The following is a 20,480-nucleotide window of genomic DNA, read 5'->3' as shown; positions in this document are numbered from 1 at the left end:
ATCTGAAGTCTGATTCAAAACTCAGGTCTTCTTGACTCCACGTCCCATGATTTGTCCAGTACCATCAATCACATCAAGGGAAATCTACTCATTTTACAACTGGGAAAACTAAGACCTCAAAACTTGAAGTGATTCACCCAAAGTCACATAAGTTATAAACAACAGAGCCAGGAATTTAACCCAGGTCTACATATGCTAAGTCATGTTCTTTAACACTGTGCCATGTTTCTTACCATTAAAAGCACATATTGATGCTTCTGTTAACTTGTTAATTTTAATGAAAACTATGCAAACTATTTGCTGATCACATAATAGTTTACTTAGAAAACCCTAGGGAATCAGCAAAGAAATTAATCGGGAAAATCAATAGCTTTCACAAAGTGGCTGGCTACAAAATAAACTCACAAAACCCAGAATTTTTATAAAATACTTTCAATGGACATTCAGTCCTTCTGCAAAACTCTCTTATTGCAGATATATTTTGATTATAAACCAGGATGCAACAGACTTTGTTTGGGTGCTTTGGGTGCTGCAAGCAACAAAAATCTGCAAGAATGAGCAATTACATATGAGCCAAAGATTATCTAATGAGCCGATTAAATGGGGGTATTTTGATTTTTTCCAGATGCATACCTCTTACTTTAATTTCACAGCAATAAAAAAGGACTCATTCACAAGAAGAAGCCCAGAGGCAAATTATGTTGTGTAAAACCAACAAGTAACAAGGTAACAAATGATATAAACATAGCACAGACTTTAAAAATAATTATTAATCTTCAACAATTATGTAGTTCTTCTAAGAAATACTCAGGTGTGAAAGAAATAAATACTGCATTCTACCATCTGCTGAATAGACATAAATATAGCCAAAATTTGAACTTATGGATTATTTTCACTCACATATAATGAGAATAATTTAACTCTTTCAGAATCTCTCATAAGACTCTTGTACCATATTATATGTAATCATGAACTCTCAAAATTGGAAGAGTTCTCAAAAGCCATCTACTCCAATCCATATTTGGAAATCATTTACCCCAGGGCAGCTAGATAGCACACTAGCCCTGAAGTCAGGAAGACCTGAATTCAAATCTGGCCTCAGACACTTCACAATTCCTAACTGTGGGACTCTGGGCAAGATATTGAACTCCAATTGCCTCAGAAAAAGGAAGGAAGGAAGGAAATAAATCATTCACCCTTTAGTATATTATATTTTGAAGACTTCCATTTGGGGCACTCTGGGCAAGTCACTTAACCCCAATTGCCTCAGCAAAAAAAAAAAAAAAAAAAAAAGATTTCCATTTAAGGAAAATCTACTACCAATACATTCCACTAATTTATTTTATTTTAAATTCATAGAACAAAACAATATTTCTATAATACAGTGCAATAATAATTTTTAAAAACATAGCTCTAAATATTGGGGATTTTTTCCTTAAATCAAGTCTAAATTTTCCTTTTAAAATTGTATTTCATTGTTTCTAGTTGTTTCATCTAGAACCAAGATGAACAAAGCTAATCCTTCTTTAAAATGATAGTCCTTTAATGTTGCTTAAAGATAGCTACCATTTCCTCTGAATACTTGCAGATAGCTATCATCCCCTTGCTAAGTTTTATTCTTCTCAAATCTAAACACATCATTACTCATATCATCAAATAATTCTCACAGAACATGACTATTTTAGGTTCTTCATCAGCATGGTTCAAATTTTGTAGATGTTCTCCAGGTTATTCAGTATCTTCAAAGTGTGGGATTCAGAAGTGAACATGGTACTGCTATATGGGGTCCAATTAAGGCAAAGTACAAGTCTCATTTCATTATTCTTGGAAACTATGCTTCTCTGAATGCAACTTAAAATTGAATTTTTTTTTTGACTACCATGTCACCTTGCCAAATCATTGAGTTTGCTCATAAACTACTGTCTAGTCTTGCCTTCCCCATATTATACATGGTTGATTTTTTTTAAATACATAAATAAGATTTTACCTTTATGCTTACAAAATTTGGTCTAGTGTTCTACCTTGTCAGGATATTTTTGGATCCTGATTTCATATCTGATATTATGTTAGCTATTTTGCCTAACTTTTGTGTTCTATAATTTGATAAGCATGCGGTATAGACTATTTAGTCATCTTTTATAAAAAAAAAAATGTTTAATCCAAAACCAAGCACAGATTCCTTTAGTACTTTTACTATAAAAAGATCTCTAAATGGACATTGATCTTCAAAGAATACTTTTGGAACCACCTATTCATTAAGTCCCAAATGTCCCCACTGTAATATTATATAGTCTATGTCTCTCCATCAGTCCATATACCATTAAATGTTAAGTTAAAATCTAGGTATACTCTATCTATAGCATTTCCCTAATCAATATAATTTAACTTCCAAATCAAAAGAATTAAAAATGTAATAGACCACCTTTTTTAAGATTAGATCTCCCTATCTCACCCAGACTAGAAGTTTAGGAAGTTTTCACAAGTCTTTTCTCATTCTGAGCAGAGCAGTTTTGATCTACTTGATTTCCAGTCTAAGACTGATTTGTCCCTCTTTGGGAAACCTCATGTTCTCTTACTTCTAGATGCTCTTCATGTTGATGTTATTCTTGCAGAAAAACATCCAACTGGCTTAGTCTACAGCAGCTCAGAACCCACAAATTAAGGATCTACCAACTTCAAACTCTCTGTTAATAGAAATTATAGGTATGGACTACCACTCCCATTAACATACTCTTGAAAACATAATCCTGAAAGATTAACTCTCTGTTTCAAAATTATCTTAACATATCTTTAAAAGAGAGTTAAGAATGTATTGGTCAACCTGCCATCTGGGGGAGGGAATGGGGGGAAGGAGGGAAAAATTGGAACAGAAGGTTTGGCAATTGTCAATGCTGTAAAATTGCCCATGCATATAACTTGTAAATAAAAAGCTATAATAAAAGAGAGAGAGAGAGAGAGAGAGAGAGAGAGAGAGAGAGAGAGTGAGTTAAGATATCTTAGCATATCCTTTAAAAAAAAAAATTGTAAGCAATTACAAATTTGTATCAATGAAGTTTTCTCACAGGGAGTTCCCAATGCTGATGAAATCCAGTTTAAGATCTAAAATGAATGAATGAATATATTTAAGAGGAGATATAAAAATGGTCTTTCCCAAAGTAATTAACAGTGTTTAGCAACCTGTCTACCACAGCATTGACCTGGGAGTTCCTTCTTGGAACAGAGTAATGGTCTAAGGAGAGGTACCATCTGTTTCAACAGGCTCTAGTTCTTACGACAGCAAAAGTCTCTTTTTATGCCACAGTTACCTTTGGCAATTTGATAATGCTTATACCCCCCCACATAACAAGAATGCTTTAGGAAATAATTGAAGAAATATTAAATTTCATATGGAGGTTAATCAAAATAAAGTTTACAGACTCCTTGAAACCTACACATGCAAGAATTTTGTCTCCTTAGATCCCAGGATAAGAATTCCTATTCTATCATAGCAATCATATATATTCTGCAGACCAGGATATAGGGGAAACAGCTGGCTGTTCTCAATGTACTCTGCTTTTTCATCCCAGGACCAACATCTATACCAACATCTATCCCATAAAACACTGAGCGTAACTAGTGTCAAGCTCAGTATTTAACAAGAAGGGTCATAAGTTGAATCTGGGGACAAAGAACAGCACAATCCTTACATAAGAAATAAGAAAAGTGACCAACCCTTCAAAATGAATCATTATGCCAATTTTTCAAGCATCAATCCCCAATTATCCCAAACTAATTTGTTTGTACTCACTGTGGCACATAGTCAATCCTTTAGTCTCCAAAAAGTGTTCATTTTTCTTTAATTATTAGATACTGGATTCCACATCAATTCAAATCAACAAACCCTTAAACAACAGCTGCTTTATGCAAAGCATTGTATAATTGATTTCTTGAATAGGCATGTCTCACTTTGGTATAGAACTGAAGAAAAAACTAATTTCTACAAACTTAGAATGAATCAATTTTATAGATATTTTTACAGCTTTGTTATGCTTTGCTTAAATTTTCAGTTATTTTTATTTTTAAAGTTATGTTTTGGCTAGCATGGCTTTGTAAATTCAAGCTCTTTCAAAGCAGCTGATATAGAATTCTGTGAGTTATAGCTATGGTACTAAAATGAGAAGAATTTAATGAGTGAATTGAAACACTGTTTAAAAGGTATTAATTCTAAGAGTTAGAGAGAAAGAAACCATTATTTTTCTAAAAATAAAACAGAATTAGAGAGGAAGTCAATTCAAAAAAAAAAAAAAAAAAAAAAAAACCTGAAAAAAATATTCAGTGTAGTCACAATGTTGGCAGAGATGAAGAAAAAAGAAAGAAGAAAATAAGCATTCATCCAGCATCTTCTAAATGCAAGAAACTGAGTTAAGCTACATTTAACAGTTAAAGAAATTGAGGCAGAAAAGAGTTAGTTAAATGACTTGCCCCAGGATCACAGAACTGTTAAGTATCTAGAAGTGAATAGGAACTCTTGTTTTCTCAACTCCAGGGCCAATGTGACTAATCCTTTTACTTCTATTTAATGGTTTAATAATTATAATAACTAAATTTTATGCAGTACTTACTATGTGCCAGACATTGTGCTAAGCATTTTACAATTATTATCTCATTTGATCTTCATAACAATCCTGGGAGGCAGGGATGGAAGGGCAGCAGCCATGAGATAGCTCACAAGTAGATTTTCTAGGAAAAATTTAATCTCAGGGACACGACTGGGATTTTTACAGAGGGTGGGTTCTCAGGAGTTTGACATAACTTAGATTTCAGAACAGACCACTTCCCCAAGGGAGGAAACCATGGAACTAAACTGTTCTCAGAGCCTTCTGCCTGCTTCTTCTTCACTGAGATCCAGATAGGGAAATTACTTGCCTAAAGATATATTTGTAGTAAAAATAATTAATGGGTTGGAACTCCAATTCTAGTGCTGTTTCTACTTGACAGAATATAGGTTCTAGGGAAGACAGAATTAGGGAGGTCCTCCTGACTTTGGGGTGCTTCTAACAATCTGTCAGTGATTCTAAAGGCTTTGGAACCTGTGATCCCCAGGTCCCCCCAACCTTAGAGTATTATTGTTCTGGCAATCTGTCTGTCAATTATTATAAAAGTCCTCTGGCCTAGGAATATACTAATATTTCTTCCCTTAGACTTTAGGGAAGTTATATTAGGGATCCTGAGACCCTCTGACCTTAGAATATTATTGTTCTAACAATCTGTCTGTCAATGATTCTAAAGTCTTCTGGCATTAGAGTAGTTCTAAGTCTTCTGGCCAGTGATAACCAAATTCCTGAGACCACTCCTTAGTTCTACCTTTAGGCCATAAAATTAGCATATTAATGACATGAACTGGATAATCCTTTCATTTGGTCCTTTGCTAAAACTTGACCCACTTTAATTGACCTTATAATCACAATAAACTTTGCTCCTTGACTTGGAAATGAGTTCAAGGCTGCAAATTCTTTTGCCATATTTCAGGACACACCAGTCTGTGACCCCAACCTTTTGGGGTCCCCCCTTTCCCAACCTCAACATTTGGTGGCCCGTATGGGGAGTTAAGCCTAACCTTTTCCTGTGGTCCTCACTCTAGCCAAGTTGGGGACTACAGAAACAAAATTAGCTAATTAAAATTAAAATAACAACTTAACAGGTTCTCAAAGTTTTGAGAGCAATAATTAATAAGTTTGGCAATGTCATTTTAATATAGCAAGGAAAAAAATTCCTGAAACATTGGGGATAATTCCAGGTATTTACCTCATTCTGAAAGAAAAAAAAAAAATAAACTAGATAAGTAGCAACTTTTTGCTAACCTTTCTTTGACTTCTATCTTGTCCAGGAGTCCCTTTCTGCTCCTTTAGGAAAGCACCCCAGAAAGTATTAAGGGACCCTCTCCACTGCCTGGAATGGTCCTGAGTGTATCTCACTTGTAAGGCTTGCTAAAAAAAAATAAATTAGCCCAAATCCCTCTGTTTGTTAACTTCTTTCATCTCAGAACAGATTAAGAAAAGACAACATTACCAAACACCTCCCCAAACCAGCTTGGGGGAATGGAGATGGAGTGGGGGTCAGGTTCCATGGTCAGCATTCCCTGAGCCCTGGCACCTGAAACCACTATCAAAGGGAGATCCTGGCACCAGGCACCCCAGCTTTCAGCAGGTTCTGTCCAGGAACTGCCTGGGAAGGATCTGGGTACCCCGGGACCATCCAGCAGGGCAATGTGAGATGAGAAAGCCAGTCAGCCTCTGCATTTGGTAAACTCACCATTCTCTGTTTCAGTTGCAGAAATGTATTAGCTATGTAATTTATGGCAAATTATTTTTATCTCTGCCCAGTTTTCTGAATTGTAAAGAGAAATAATAATGAATTTTATTGTGAAGACTACATGATTGCAAAAGTGCTTAGCATAAAACAAATGCTATATACAAGTTAATGCTTTATTGGATATAATTATTTCATATTTGATAACTTTATGGGTTTTTAGATGTGACCAACATGCAATGTCAATGTTGAGATAAATGATTTCTATGTGTGTGTATAGTAATTTGGAAATTTATTATTTGAGATATGATAGTAAAATCAATTTTAAAGAAGCTCTAATTAAAGCCCACTAAAGGGATATGTAAATTGTAATCTATTTGCACTGATAGTGTTAACAGAAGATTTAAGAGTTTGGAAACTTTAGGAAAACAAAAAAAGCAATTTACTACAGCTTTTAAAACTCTGGCAACAAACAGCCTGCTTTTGCGTTCTGAAGGCCATATCAGCAAAAACTGACACTTTTTCCTGGCTCACAAGAAAAGAAATGGTGTGAGAAATGGAAAATAACCAAATGATAATTCAGTTTGTCTAGAATATTTAATCAGAATTTAGGGAATCTCATTAATTGAAGTTAAGTCAATTGTAAAATTTGTTCTATTTCAATTTTAAGAATTGTCTTGTTTTCTCCCCGAAACAAAAGGGAAATTTATTTAAGGGAATAAAAATTACAGTTAATACTATTTGGCTATTACTTGGGAAAATTTTTAAATTGTTAACTAAGCTATTTGGAGTTATTGTCATTATGTTAAACCTAAAATTGGTAATTACTGTGTGTGGAACAAGAGCAATGAGGTAAAAGCTTTATCAGTTCACCACCAAGTATGAGGTATACAACACCTTTTCCCCCTTCACAAAGTGGGGAGAGGTATCAAGCAGTACAACCTATGAAAACACTAAGAATAGTTGGGGTGGGCAACAGCAAGCTCAGCCCCCTCCATGAGGTCTCTGTAAACTCCTCTTAATTTGTAAGCTTGCCAGTTTTCTTGAAACCATCAGGATAAGCAAGATCATCAGCCCTGAGAAATGAACCTATTTAGGATGTATAGTTTCTAAACAAGGAATGTGTTTATTAAGAATCTATAAGCTTATTTAATGATTGCTCCTTTGCACCAGGATAAGTTTAAACATATAAAATATGTTGGAATACACGGGAGCTGTTGGAATACACGGGGACCACCTGACAGTGGCTGCTGGAGATCCAACCCAGACCTGCAGAATGTATCTCTTCAAAACTCAAAAGAATATCATTACCATCCCAAGAGATTTTATCTCCAATAGCAAATTCTGCAATCATAGCTTAAGGCTAGATACATTATTTTAAAAAGTTTACCAGGACTTACACACATGCTTTATATATATTTTACATACATACATATGTATATATATATATATATATATATATATATATATATATATATATATATTAAACTTTAGCCTAGGCTTAAGGCGAGATCCTTCTGACTCAGTTTCCCAGGTCCATTTCTTTGTTTCCCACCTGATGCTGGCTATGAGTTGGAATTATTACTGCATAATCGGCTGTAACAGATCTAAGGATGCTTTATCCTGTCATGTATGTGTTCCCAGGCTGAAGCCTGAAGGACCTGTTTTAATGCTATTATAATCATGTCCCTGTTTTTCCCTCTTACAGAAATTTTCTATAATCATAACAAATGGTCAGTAGAAGCCATGAGTCCAGTACAAGTACCCCAGGGGACACAGTGGTTTTCTACCTTAGTTCTTAAAGATGCTTTCTTTTGCATATCATTGCATAAAGATTCACAATTTCTTCTTGCCCTTGAAGGGGTAAATCCAGGGAAATAGCCCTCATCAATTAACATGGGCACTCATGTCCACAACATGGAGGCAGCTCAGGGCTTCTGGGACAGCCCCCACATATTTGGACAGGCCCTGGATATCCAATATGGAGATGATATCTTGATCTGCAGTCCCACTGAGAGCCTTCTCTGGCTGCAGCCATAAAAATCCCTAACTTCCAGCTTTTCTTCTCCACCCAGGGCTATGAAGTTTCTTTGTCCAAAGGCCTAACATTGTCTATCAATCTGTAAAGTATTTGGACCATAAATTAACTCCCACCGCCCCCCCTTTTGCTCACAGAAGAAAGGACGTAATTCTCATTGCTCCCTGAACCTTCCTCAAAGAAACTTTCCTGGGCTTGGCTGGATTTCATACCTAACTTTAGTTATTTCCAGCCCCTCTGTGATTCTATTCAAGGCCCTGACACAATTTCCCTTATGGGTTCCTGACCAGACCAAGGCTTTTAAGATCCTGAAAACTAAACTAATCCCTCGCCCTGGCCTTAGCCCTGCCTAAAGCCTTTTACACTGTACATTGATGGAATTTGGGGTTCAAACTGCCTGAGAGGGGAAATGGTGGAATATAGCTTCTAAGGAAAACAGCACTAGGGAGGTCCCCCTGACTGGGGAGCTTCTGTTCTAACAATCTGTCAGTGATTCTAAAATCTTCTGACTTTGGAATCTGTGATCCTGAGGTTCCACTCCCAAACTTGGAGTATTACTGTTCTCTGTCCATCAGTAATTGTAAAGTCTTCTGGCCTAGGAATATAATAATATTTCTTCCCTTAGACTTTAGGGAAGATATATTAGTGACCTGAGACTCTCTAACCTTAGGATGCTATTGTTCTGACAATCTTGTCTGTCAATGATCGTAAAAGTCTTCTGGCCTAGGAATATAATAATATTTCTTCCCTTAGACTTTAGGGAAGCTATATTAGTGACCCTGAGACTCTCTAACATTAGGATGCTATTGTTCTGACAGTCTTGTCTGTCAATGATCGTAAAAGTCTTCTGGCCTAGGAATATAACAATATTTCTTCCCTTAGACTTTAGGGGAGATATATTAGTGACCTGAGATTCTCTAACTTTAGGATGCTATTGTTCTGACAATCTTGTCTGTCAATGATCCTAAAAGTCTTCTGGCCTAGGAATATAATAATATTTCTTCCCTTAGGCTTTAGGGAAACTATATGAGTGACCCTGAGACTCTCTAACCTTAGGATGCTATAGTTCTGACAGTCTGTCGATGATTCTAAAGTCTTCTGGCTTTAGGATATTCCTAGGTCTGCTGGTCAGTGATAACCAAATTCCTGAGACCACTCCTCAATTCTACCTCTAAGTCATAAAATTAGCATATCAATGACATGAAGAACTGGATAAATGTGCCTCCTTGCTCCTGGTCTTTTGCTAAATTCTTTTGGAACTTAGCCTGCTTCAATTGCGTTATAATTACAATAAACTTTGTCCCTTGACTTGGAGATGGGTTCAAGCCTGCAAGTTCTTTTGAGATACCTCTCAATACCGGTCTGCAATCCCCAACCATTTGGGACCCTTTCCGATCTCAACATGATCATCTCTTCTTTATTATATTATCTTTCTTTGGAGAGATGGTGGGACTTGGACAAGGGATTTCATCAGCATAGGGACTGTCTGGTCAGAATATCATTAAAACTGATGGAGATTAGTACTCTCTCTCAACTACTTGGCAACTTAATAAATTTAGTCACCTGGGAACATTAAGACATTTAATAACTCTCCTAGGATCACACAATAAGTCAGGGACATGGTTTCCAATGTAGTCTTCCTGACTCTGGAGCATATTGCCCAACTACTGTGAATATGCATTTTGTAAATGCTTATATATGCCAGTCATGGATGCTTCTCAAATTTATTTTGTATATATACCTTATATGTGTTTATATATTTATACACATATAAGGTATATACATATATGTACATATAAGATATATATATATGTATATATATATAATATCTACCTATAAATAGATAGATGGATGTTATATCCTCACAATAAAATGTTTGCTTATTAACAGCAGGAACTCTCATTTGTGTCCCACCATCTCTTAGCACAGTGCCTGGTACATTGTAGTTTAATACACAGTAGTTAATTGGTAAATATTTAATGAATTCAAGTGAGAACTAGCATACTGTCACACTCAAGAATGTCTTAATTATGCAAAGAAAATCCTCACCCATTTTCTTCCCTGGAAGTCTTTAACAAAGGAGTCTTTTCAGTAAAGCAGCTATCTTTCGACCTAGAATTGAAGAATTTGGGTGGATTAAAGTGGGATCTAAAAAAGAAGAAAAGAAAGAAAATTAATTTATTCCTAGCTGAGAGTCAGATTAATAGGAGACTGTAGTCAAGCCACATTTTACATCAAGTCTCCTTAAAAGTTAAAAGTAATTAATTTTCAGAAGCTTGGAGTATTTAGAAGGGAAGATGAAATATGATACTTGTATGGGCATAAACCATATTTGATTCTTAATGCATAAAACATCATAAACACAAAAAGCATCATGGGGACACATGATTTTAGAACCGCTTAACATTAAGAACAGATTTCTGACCTCTGCTATCTTAAGTAGCACTTTTAATCAAAAGAAATACTAAAGCTCTGATGCTTTTTATAGATAGAAAATTCTGTTTCCTGAAGTCACACTATGATCATATTTTTAAAAGAAAAAAACAAAGGCAGAAAGGCAGGCAGGAAGGAAGCAAGGAAGAAAGGAAAGTCAGAAAGGAAAGGAAAGAAGGAAGGAAAGCAGAAAGGAAAGTCAGAAAGGAAAGGAAGGACGGAAGGAAGGAGGAAGTCAGGAAAGCAGGCAGGCAGGAAGGAAGGAAGGAAGGAAAGAAGGCATGAAGGAAGGCAGGAAGGAAGGAAGGAAGGAAGGAAGGAAGGAAGGAAGCAAGGAAGGAAGGAAAGAAGGAAGGAAGATAGGTTTAAAAAAAAAAAAAGTTTTGTGACATATACAGCAAAAGATAAAAGTTGCAAAGTTACCAATTTTTCCTTTATATGAACAAGATTAAGATTAAAAAGCACCTTAGTAGCTTTCATTTTAACTCAGTGATCTAAAGATACATGTAGTACGCTAGCCTTAGGGCTTATGATAATAACAATAATCAATAGAAATGTTTCAAGTCAATAAGCTGCCTTTTTCAGTGGTGTTTAGACCATTCTTCAAATGTTGGCTTTTACCCTTGAAAAATGAATAAAATGATTGCTTTTCAGAATTTGTTCAGTTCATTTGTTCAAATTTTCTAAATCTCTCTACACTTTATTTCAAACAAACCAATTCTCTTTGATCTGATAGCAAATTATGCCAAATGAAAAAAATCAAGAATTTTCATCTTCATTTTACTAAATTTTAAAGCACTGTAGTAGGTAGTGAAGATTTTTTTTAAAAACACTATAAAAAAAAGAAAATCCTGCAGAAACTTAGCAAAGCAGAAGCCACCATGAGTTCTAATAAATAGGACCTAATATTGGGCGAGGTTTTGTTTTGTTTTGTTTTGTTTCAGTTAATGAGCTTTTATTTTTCTCTCCCTCCTATGAAAAAAATTTTATCAAAAACTTAAAACAAATAGTCAAAAAAAAAAAAAAAAACTAACAAAATCAAACATTAGCCATATCTAAAAATACACGGCTAATGCTACATGTTGAGATGTTGAGTAAATCATTTCTTTGTCAGGAGGCAAGCAAGATACTTTATTAGTCCTTTGAATTCATGGTTGATCATTGCATTGATTAGAATTTGTAAAATTGCATAAAACAATATAAATAGGACTTAACACTTATAGGATACCATTTGTGGACCAAATGAATTCACATGTGAATTCTACCAAACATTTAAAGAACAACTCCAATACTATATAAACTATTTGGGAAAATGGCAAAGAAGGAGTTCTACAAAAATTTTTTAAGGCCCAAATATAGTGCTGTTGCCTATAAATCAGCTAAAGTCAAGACAAAGAAAGAAAACTATAGAAAAAGTTCTCTAATGAATAGTGATACAGCAAAATTTAAATTTAAATAAAATGGTAGGATAGAGATTAGAGCAATATATCACGAGTAATACATTATGGCCAGATGAAATTTATACCAGTAATGCAGAGCTGTTTCAATATGAGGGAAAGAATCAACATAATTGACCATATCAGTAACAAAGCCAATAGAATTCATATGATTACTTCAGTAGATACACAAAACGCTTTTGACAAAATACAAACTCCATTAATTTTTTAAATCAGAAACCATAAAAATAAACAGAGCTTTTCTTAATGTGATAAGCAGCATATATCTAAAACTATCAGCAAACACTTAATGGAGATAAGCTAAATAAGTAGAAGCCTTCCCAATAAAATCAGGGGTGAGGCAAGGATGTGCATTGTCACCATTATTATTCAATATCATACTAGAAATGCTTGTTATAGCAACAAAAGAAGAAAAATTAATTCAAGGAATTAGAACAAGCAATGAGGAAACAAAACTATCATACTTTGCAGATGACATGGTAGTATCCTTAAAAAATCCTAATGACTCAACTAAAAACTAATTGAAATATTTAACATTTTAACAAAGTTGTAAGATATAAAATAAACTCACAAAAATCATCAATATTTCTATATGTAAATAAAGCCCAGCAGCAAGAGATAGGAAGAAAAATTATATTTAAAATAACTGTAGACAATATAAAATTTTGGAAAGTCTAACAAGACAAAATCAGGAACCCTATGGACACAATTAACCAAAATTTTCACACAGATAAAGTAAAGTCTAAAAAACTGGAAAAATAGTAATTTCTCTTGAGTAAGCTGAGCCAATATAAAAAAATTACAGTTCTATTTAAATTGACTTATTCAGTTCCATTTCAATCAAAATTCCCCCAAATCATTTTGTAGATCTAGAAAAAAATAACAATTCATCTGGAAGAACAAAAATTCCAAAATATTAGAGGATCAATGGAATAGATTAGACATACAATATACACTAGTAAATGAATACAATATTCTAGTCTTTAATAAACCCAAAGATTCAAGCTCTTGGAACAGGAAAACAGAATGGGGAAGAAAATGAATCAACATCTTACACTGTAAAATCAAGATAAGGTTTTGTAATCATAGGTACATAAGTGAGAAATAAAAGAATATATGATAATCAAATTAGAATATTTAATTTGACAGATCTATGGATAAGGGAGGAATTTATGACCAAAAAAGAAACAAAGAGCATCACAAGATATAAAATGGACACTGATGATTTAAACTAAAATATTTCTATACAAACCAGACCAGTGCAGGTAAGATTAAAAGGAAAGCAGAAAGCTAGGGGCAGGAGGAAGTGAGGGAAGAGATTTTCCAGCAAGTGTCTCTGATAAAGGCATTATTTTTAAATATTTATAGAACTGAATCAAATTTATAAGAATATGAGTCACACTAATACATTATTAGTGGAGTTGTGAACTGATCCAGCCATTCTGGAAAACAATTTGGAACTATGTCTAAAGGGCTATGAAACTATCCAGCAATGTTTCTACTAGGTCTATATCGCAGAGATCATAAAAAAGTGGAAAGGACCCACATGTGCAAAAATGTTTTCAGCAGACCTTTTTGTAGTGATTTGGAAATGAAAACTGAGTGGATGCCCATCAGTTAGGGAATAGCTGAAAACTTATGGTATGTGAATGTAATGGAATATTATGGTTCTATATGACGAGCAGGATGATTTCAGAAAAGCCTGGAGAGACTTACAAGAACTGATGTTAAGTGAAGTGAGTAGAACCAAGAGAACATTGTATACAGTAACAAGATTATGAGAGATAATCAACTGTGAAGGATTTGGCTCTTTTAAAAAATGAGATGATTCAAGGAAATTCAAATACAGTTGTGATGGAAAAAGCCATCCCCATCCAGGGAGAGAATCATGGAGACTGAATGTGGATCAAAGTATGCTATTTTCACCTTTTTGAATGATACCTTTGTTTGCTTACTTTTCCTTTTCTGTCTGATTTTTTTTCCCTTTTCATCTGATTTTTCTTGTACAACATGACAAATATAGAAATATGTTTAGAAGAATTGCACATGTTTAACTTATATTGGATTACTTGCTGTCTAGGGGAGAGTGGAGGAGGAAGAGAGGTAGAAAAATTTGGAACACAAGGTTTTATAAGGGTGAGTGCTAAAAACTCTTTGTATGTATTTGGAAAAATATAAAAAAATTTTATTTAAAAAAGAATATGAGTCATTTACCAACAAATAAATGGTCAGATGATGTCAGATGTCAGATGTCAGATGATGTGAACACAGACAAAGTTTTCAGACAAAGGAATCAAAGTCATATAAAAATGCTTTAAATCACTATTTGGTTATATAAATACAAATTAAAACAACTCATATCTATCATATTGGCTAATATGACAGAAAAGGAAATATATGGGGAAAATTAAGGTACTAATACATTGTTAGTGGATTTCTTGAATTGATTCACCATTCTAGAGAGCAATTTGAAACTTTGCCCAAAGTACTATAAACTGTTCATATAACCTCTACTAGATCTCTATCTCAAAGAGATAGTAGCTAGTAATGGAAGGCCTAATTATACAAAAAAATATTTGTAATGCCTCTTTTAGTGGTGGAAAAGAATTAGAAATTAAAAGGATACCCATTAATTGGGGAATGGCTAGACCAAATATAGTATATGATTGTAATAGAATACTACTGTGCTATAAGAAGTGATGAGCAGGATCATTTCAGAAAAACTTGAAAAGACTTAGATGAACAAAGTAAAATGGGCAGAATCAGGAAAATATTGTACACAAGTAACAGCAATGTTGTTTGATGACCAGATGTAAATGACTTAGCCATTCTCAGCAATACAATGATCCAAGACAATTCTGAAAGATTCATCATGAAATACATTATCAGCCTATAGAAAAAGAACTGATAGAGTCTAAATGCAGATTGAAACAAACTATTTTTCACTTTTTTGGGGGGCTGTGCTTATTTTTATAATATGACTAATATGGAAAATGTTTTGTCTGACTACACATATATATATAAAACCTATATCAAATTGCTTATCATCTCAGTGAGGGTGAAGGCAAAATATATGGAAATCAAATATTTTTAATTGTTTTTCCATGCAATTGGGGGAAGATTAAAATATTAAAAAAAAAAAAAACTACAGCCATCACAGAATGGGGATACATCAAAGCAGGCAGATGCTAGTCTGATTTCTAAAAATCAGGTTCTAAACCAGCAGGAGATCTGAGCCAGTAATGTGAATTTAAGAATTTCCAATGGATTCATGATCATAGCTCATAACAAAACTAAAGAAGAAAGAAAAGAAATGGCATGCTTTTCACATAACTCTGAAAGGACGGAAGAGTTCTGATCAAATGAGAGATAGAAATAATATAAAATGGACATTTTTTTGAGTATCTAAAACTGAAATGTATTTACAAAATCAATGCAGTTACAAAGGAAATAAGAGCTGGGGGGAAATCTTTGCAGCAAAATTAAATTTTTCTCACAAAGGTCTGACATCCAAACCATAAGGAATTAAGACAAATATGTAAGTTAATCAATCAAGGAATATGAACAAGCAATTCACAAATGAAGAAACGCAAGCTATCAATAGTTATATGAAAACATGTTCAGACAAATTCAATAAATTCTAAAGCAGTAGGCAACCCCTGAAGATTTTTCAGTAGAAAATATCCATAAATAACAATTTGGTAAATTGTATAGTTTAGGTAGAGATTTGGTGGAGACTAGAAGCAGGGAGAATAATTAACAGGTTCCAACTATGTATTGAATAGTTTAAGTAGGATATAGTCTGGGTAAGTAAAGAGAAAGGAACAGATTCAAGAGTTATTGGGAACATCCAATCAATAAATCTTATCAATTGCTTGAAATATAGGGTGAGTCAGTCAATATGCATTTTTAAAGCCTCTAAGTTCCAGACACTGTGCTAAGTAAGGATTAGGGATACAAAGGGAAGCAAAAGAATCAAGATGGGTGAGAGAGAGTGGGAAATTAAAGATGACTAAGTTCTAAACCTGGGTGACTAAGTACAAAAGTTGAGAAGTTTTAAGGAATCATAGATTAGAGGAGTGCAAAATAATGAATTCTATTTTAGAGGTAGTGATTTTGAGATAATAAGAGAATATCTAGCAATGTAGTCAATACGTCTTAATACTGGTTTGTCATTCAGGAGAGAGATGAGGACTAAGTGGCTTAGTGAATAGGGTGCTGACCTTGTGTAAAACTAATCTAGGTTCAGAATTCATATTTCTACAGGCACAATCTTAAAGAAAGTAAGTACAAGTTTATTGCTGTTCAGAAACTTAATTTATATAAGACATAAACTTAGAGGAAACTCAAAGCATAAAAATAATTCACAATTAACAAACACATTGGCCACTATAACAAACAAACAACATATAATATACATCATCCTAAAAACCATTACGTTGCATTCCCAATCCCTATATTTATGCACACCTGCATTTTTGATTTCCTTCACAAGCTAATTGTACAATATTTCAGAGTCTGATTCTTTTTGTACAGCAAAATAACGTTTTGGATTGTGTATCTAAGTTATATTTTAATATATTTAACATCTACTGGTCATCCTGCCATCTAGGGGAGGGGGTGGGGGGGTAAGAGGTGAAAAATTGGAACAAGAGGTTTGGCAATTGTTAATGCTGTAAAGTTACCCATGTATATATCCTGTAAATAAAAGGCTATTAAAAAAAATAATAATATACATCATCACCACTCTGAGGAAGTACCAACATCTGAATTCCCTTGGTTGGGAGGACGGTCACAGCTATTTAGAGTCTCTAGTGGGAGCCATTGCTAGGCAATGAAATGTACTTCCTAACCCAAATCCTCAAAGTACCTTTCTACTAAAGGGTTTTTATAGATTAAAAACAAAGAAGGCATTATGCTAAATATTTTCATTTGATATGTGACTCTTGAGACTTAGCAGCCTCACAGGAATAGGATGTTCCATCACAAGAGGCTCATCAAGAAGAATATTTGTTCATTCCTTTAGAAGAACTAAAGGAACTGGCCAGGTTTCCAGGGTAAACACAGACCTGCATTAAAGATTATTGAGTATAGTATGATTATGTTATTTATTTTATTATATATTATATTATGATTAATCATTGATTAATAAACAAGAAAAGATGGCCTTCTAAATTCTTTGTGCTTTCCTGGTATTCCATCAGATAATTGCAAGCATGTTCTCATAATTTTGGCAAAAAAACTACACAAAAGACATGGCCAAGACTCACTTAAGATTCCTTACTGAGTAGGATTCCTTACATCTTGGAATCAAGAAGTCTTGAATTCAAATCCAGGCTCAGACTTTGACTATCAGTGTGACTCTGAATAAATCACTTAATCCTGTTTGCCTCAGTTTCCTCTAGAGAAGAAAATGGTAAATCATGCTGGTATCTTTGCCAAGAAAACCTCAAATGTGATCACAAAAAGTCAGATGTGATTAAAAACAACCCCCCCCCCAAAAAAAGTTACTGAGATATTATAATTGAGGATCTAGTAACTGATGAAATCACCAAGAGAAAATATAGAGAGTGTATCATTTCAGGAAAAATCTGATATTGTAACCAATAAATTATCAATAGGAAGAAGCTCAACCTTTTTATTTGTATCAGTTGTCTCATCTAGCTGTTTGGAGTTTTTCTGTTTTTTTTTTTTTTTTTTAATTTTACTTTGCTATGGTCCTTCATTTATTTCTATCATGATTTATAATTAACCTGCAGTAAATGATTCTCAGAATACTTTTGCCATGATTCTAAACCACCTGACCTCTAAATCTGGAAATGAAGCTTATCAAATAAAAATTATATTTTTAATTCAATACTATCAGATAATATATTTTAGTATCCCCAGATTCATCCTCCTCTTTGACCTTGAGTAAAGAAGTTAACAGGCAATCTGATGAATGTTTCTACCTTGCATTGCTTGAAGAAACCCTGTTGACTCCACTATTCTTAGGATTTTAAGAATTAGAATGTAATATAGCTGATTCAGAGCCAGCTCCACATCATTTCTATTCCTCAACCTGCAAAGAAAACTTAACCATGAGGCATCTGCATAAGATTCATGCACTTGAAACTTAATTAAAGGAAACAAATTTATGAGGTTTATATTTTTCCTGACCTTTTCCCCCTTCTTTAAATACAATCCCGCTGACATTTCTCTGACTGAATGTCTGAAAAAACAAGCACTCTTCAACTTCACCCCTGCTGGGTGCTCTGCAAGTTGATTTAAAATGTAAATATTTCTTATGGAGAGAAGGCTAGGTCTACTATCTTCTATATTCACAAATTTCTTCAGCATCTTTTTTGCATATTTCATCAAGCAACTATGCAAATACTTTTACAATGTTCAAAACATGAACCTGCAAGTTTATAAGCAGGCATAATATGCAAAATTGCTATCTGTAACATTTCTGGTCAAACACTCAATGAAGACAGTGTGAAAGTGTGAAGTGAATATCTTCTCATTTCTCTATTTTTGGAAGCATATTTGTTCTTTGTAATTTTGAAAAATTGAATTTCAGTTGGTTTGGAGTTTTTCTTTTAATTTACATTTTGCGATCATGATGTATTGAGGAGCTTTTTTTCTGCTTAATTTACCCTGCATCAATTCATATAAATCTTTTCATGCTCCTCTATATTCACCATGTTTGTCTTATTTTGTAGCACAATAATATTCTATAACATGAATGGACCACAATTAGTTTAGCCATTCCCCAGTAATTCTCCTACATTGCTTTCAATTCTTTGTAGTTCTATATTTTGGGAATTTTCTTATCAATGGCTTCTTTGGAATATAATTCTAGTAGTGCAGGGTCAAAAGTCATAGATGTTTTTGTTTCTTTATTTGAATAAAGGACATGTGCATTCCACTTTTGAGCAGTTCTATATTTAGCCTAAATTTATCTCTTTGTAACTTTCATTACTCCTATCCCACTCTCTGGGTCCAAGGAAAATAAAGGAAATTTCTCTTCCATTAAGACTATCCTTTAAAGTAAATATCATGGCCATCCTGAGTCTTTTCTCTGTGCTGAACATGTTCAATTCCTTTGAGCAATCTTGTCATATGAATATGAGGCTCTTCCTAGATCACTGAATACTCTAGCTTTTCAATGTCCTTTGTAAATACAGTAAAAAATATAAAGTATGACTGAAGTAGAATACACCTGAATTATCACCTTCTCTAGTTTTAAACAGTATGAACCTCTTAGGCGTCAACCTAAGACTACTTTAGTTTCAAATCATACTGTTGAATCATATTGCGTTTGGAATCCCCAAGTCATTTTTAGGCAAATTGTTATTTGGCCATAATTTCTTCATATCATACTTATAAAGTTGATTTAGATTTTCCTTTTGTTGCTGTTAAATTTCATTTTAATAGTTTTAGCCCAAATGAACCAATTCTTTTCTGAATTTTGATTCTGTCAACCAGAGTGCTAACTGCTTTCTCTCCATTTTTTGTTATTTGCACAACTGATAAGGTAATCTCTGCTTTTATCCAAACCATTGATAAGAATATTGAAAAGCCTCAACCCATTGGAAGTATTTATGCTTATATAAATAATGTGAGTCAGTTTTCTACACCTCCTAGAGCCACTAGGGAAGTTAATTTGTTTTCCTCATTAAAAATCACATTAAGGAAATATTTGTTTCACATTTATCAAAAGATAACCTAATCAATTTCTAATATTTATGCTAAATAGCATTTGATTTTTGCTTCTACCATGACATAATGCACATAATTTATGACTAAATTTCATATGGTTTACAATCAGTCAGATTTATTCTTGAGCTGATTGTTTTATTGGAGATATTCTCCTATTGGAACTATAAACTGGGACATCCTAAAATAGGTTGTTGTTGTTGTTGTTGTTGTTTTTTTGGGGGGAGAGTCTCAATTTCTTGTTTTCTTAGATATGATACCTCCTTTCAGTACTCCATTCACCTAGCTATATACCCAATGTGCTAATGCTGTCTCAATATCCACTCAAAAAGAAAAGGGTTTTATCTTTCCCTAGTAAGTAATGAGGATTTACTGAAAAAATGGGTAAGAGAATTGAATGAGATGATCTCTCTTCCATTATATCCATCTTCCATTACCAAAGAAACTGTTTAGATCTGTGTAACTCTAGTCTGATACAGTAGGGAATGCACTGAATTGTAGTCAGACCACCAGGAGTTCAAACCTTGGATCTGCTACCATTCATTATCTATATGATCTAGGAC

At 33.9% G+C, this 20,480-nt stretch overlaps 1 protein-coding gene across 1 annotated transcript in view; it reads right to left on the bottom strand.

Moving 5' to 3' along the window:
- Positions 1-20,480, bottom strand: part of OCA2 (OCA2 melanosomal transmembrane protein) — a 313,841-nt gene that overhangs the window by 225,799 nt on the left and 67,562 nt on the right. Inside the window, exon 2 of the mRNA XM_031959092.1 lies at positions 10,376-10,474. Within this exon, the coding sequence (XP_031814952.1) occupies positions 10,376-10,474 (99 nt within the window). The remainder of the gene's footprint in view (positions 1-10,375; positions 10,475-20,480) is intronic.

The sequence above is a fragment of the Sarcophilus harrisii genome, chromosome 3 (assembly GCF_902635505.1).
Source record: "Sarcophilus harrisii chromosome 3, mSarHar1.11, whole genome shotgun sequence".
Taxonomy (NCBI): Eukaryota; Metazoa; Chordata; class Mammalia; order Dasyuromorphia; family Dasyuridae; genus Sarcophilus; species Sarcophilus harrisii.
The sequence above is the reverse complement of the archived record's forward strand: the minus strand, read 5'-3'. Positions and strand labels throughout refer to the sequence as shown.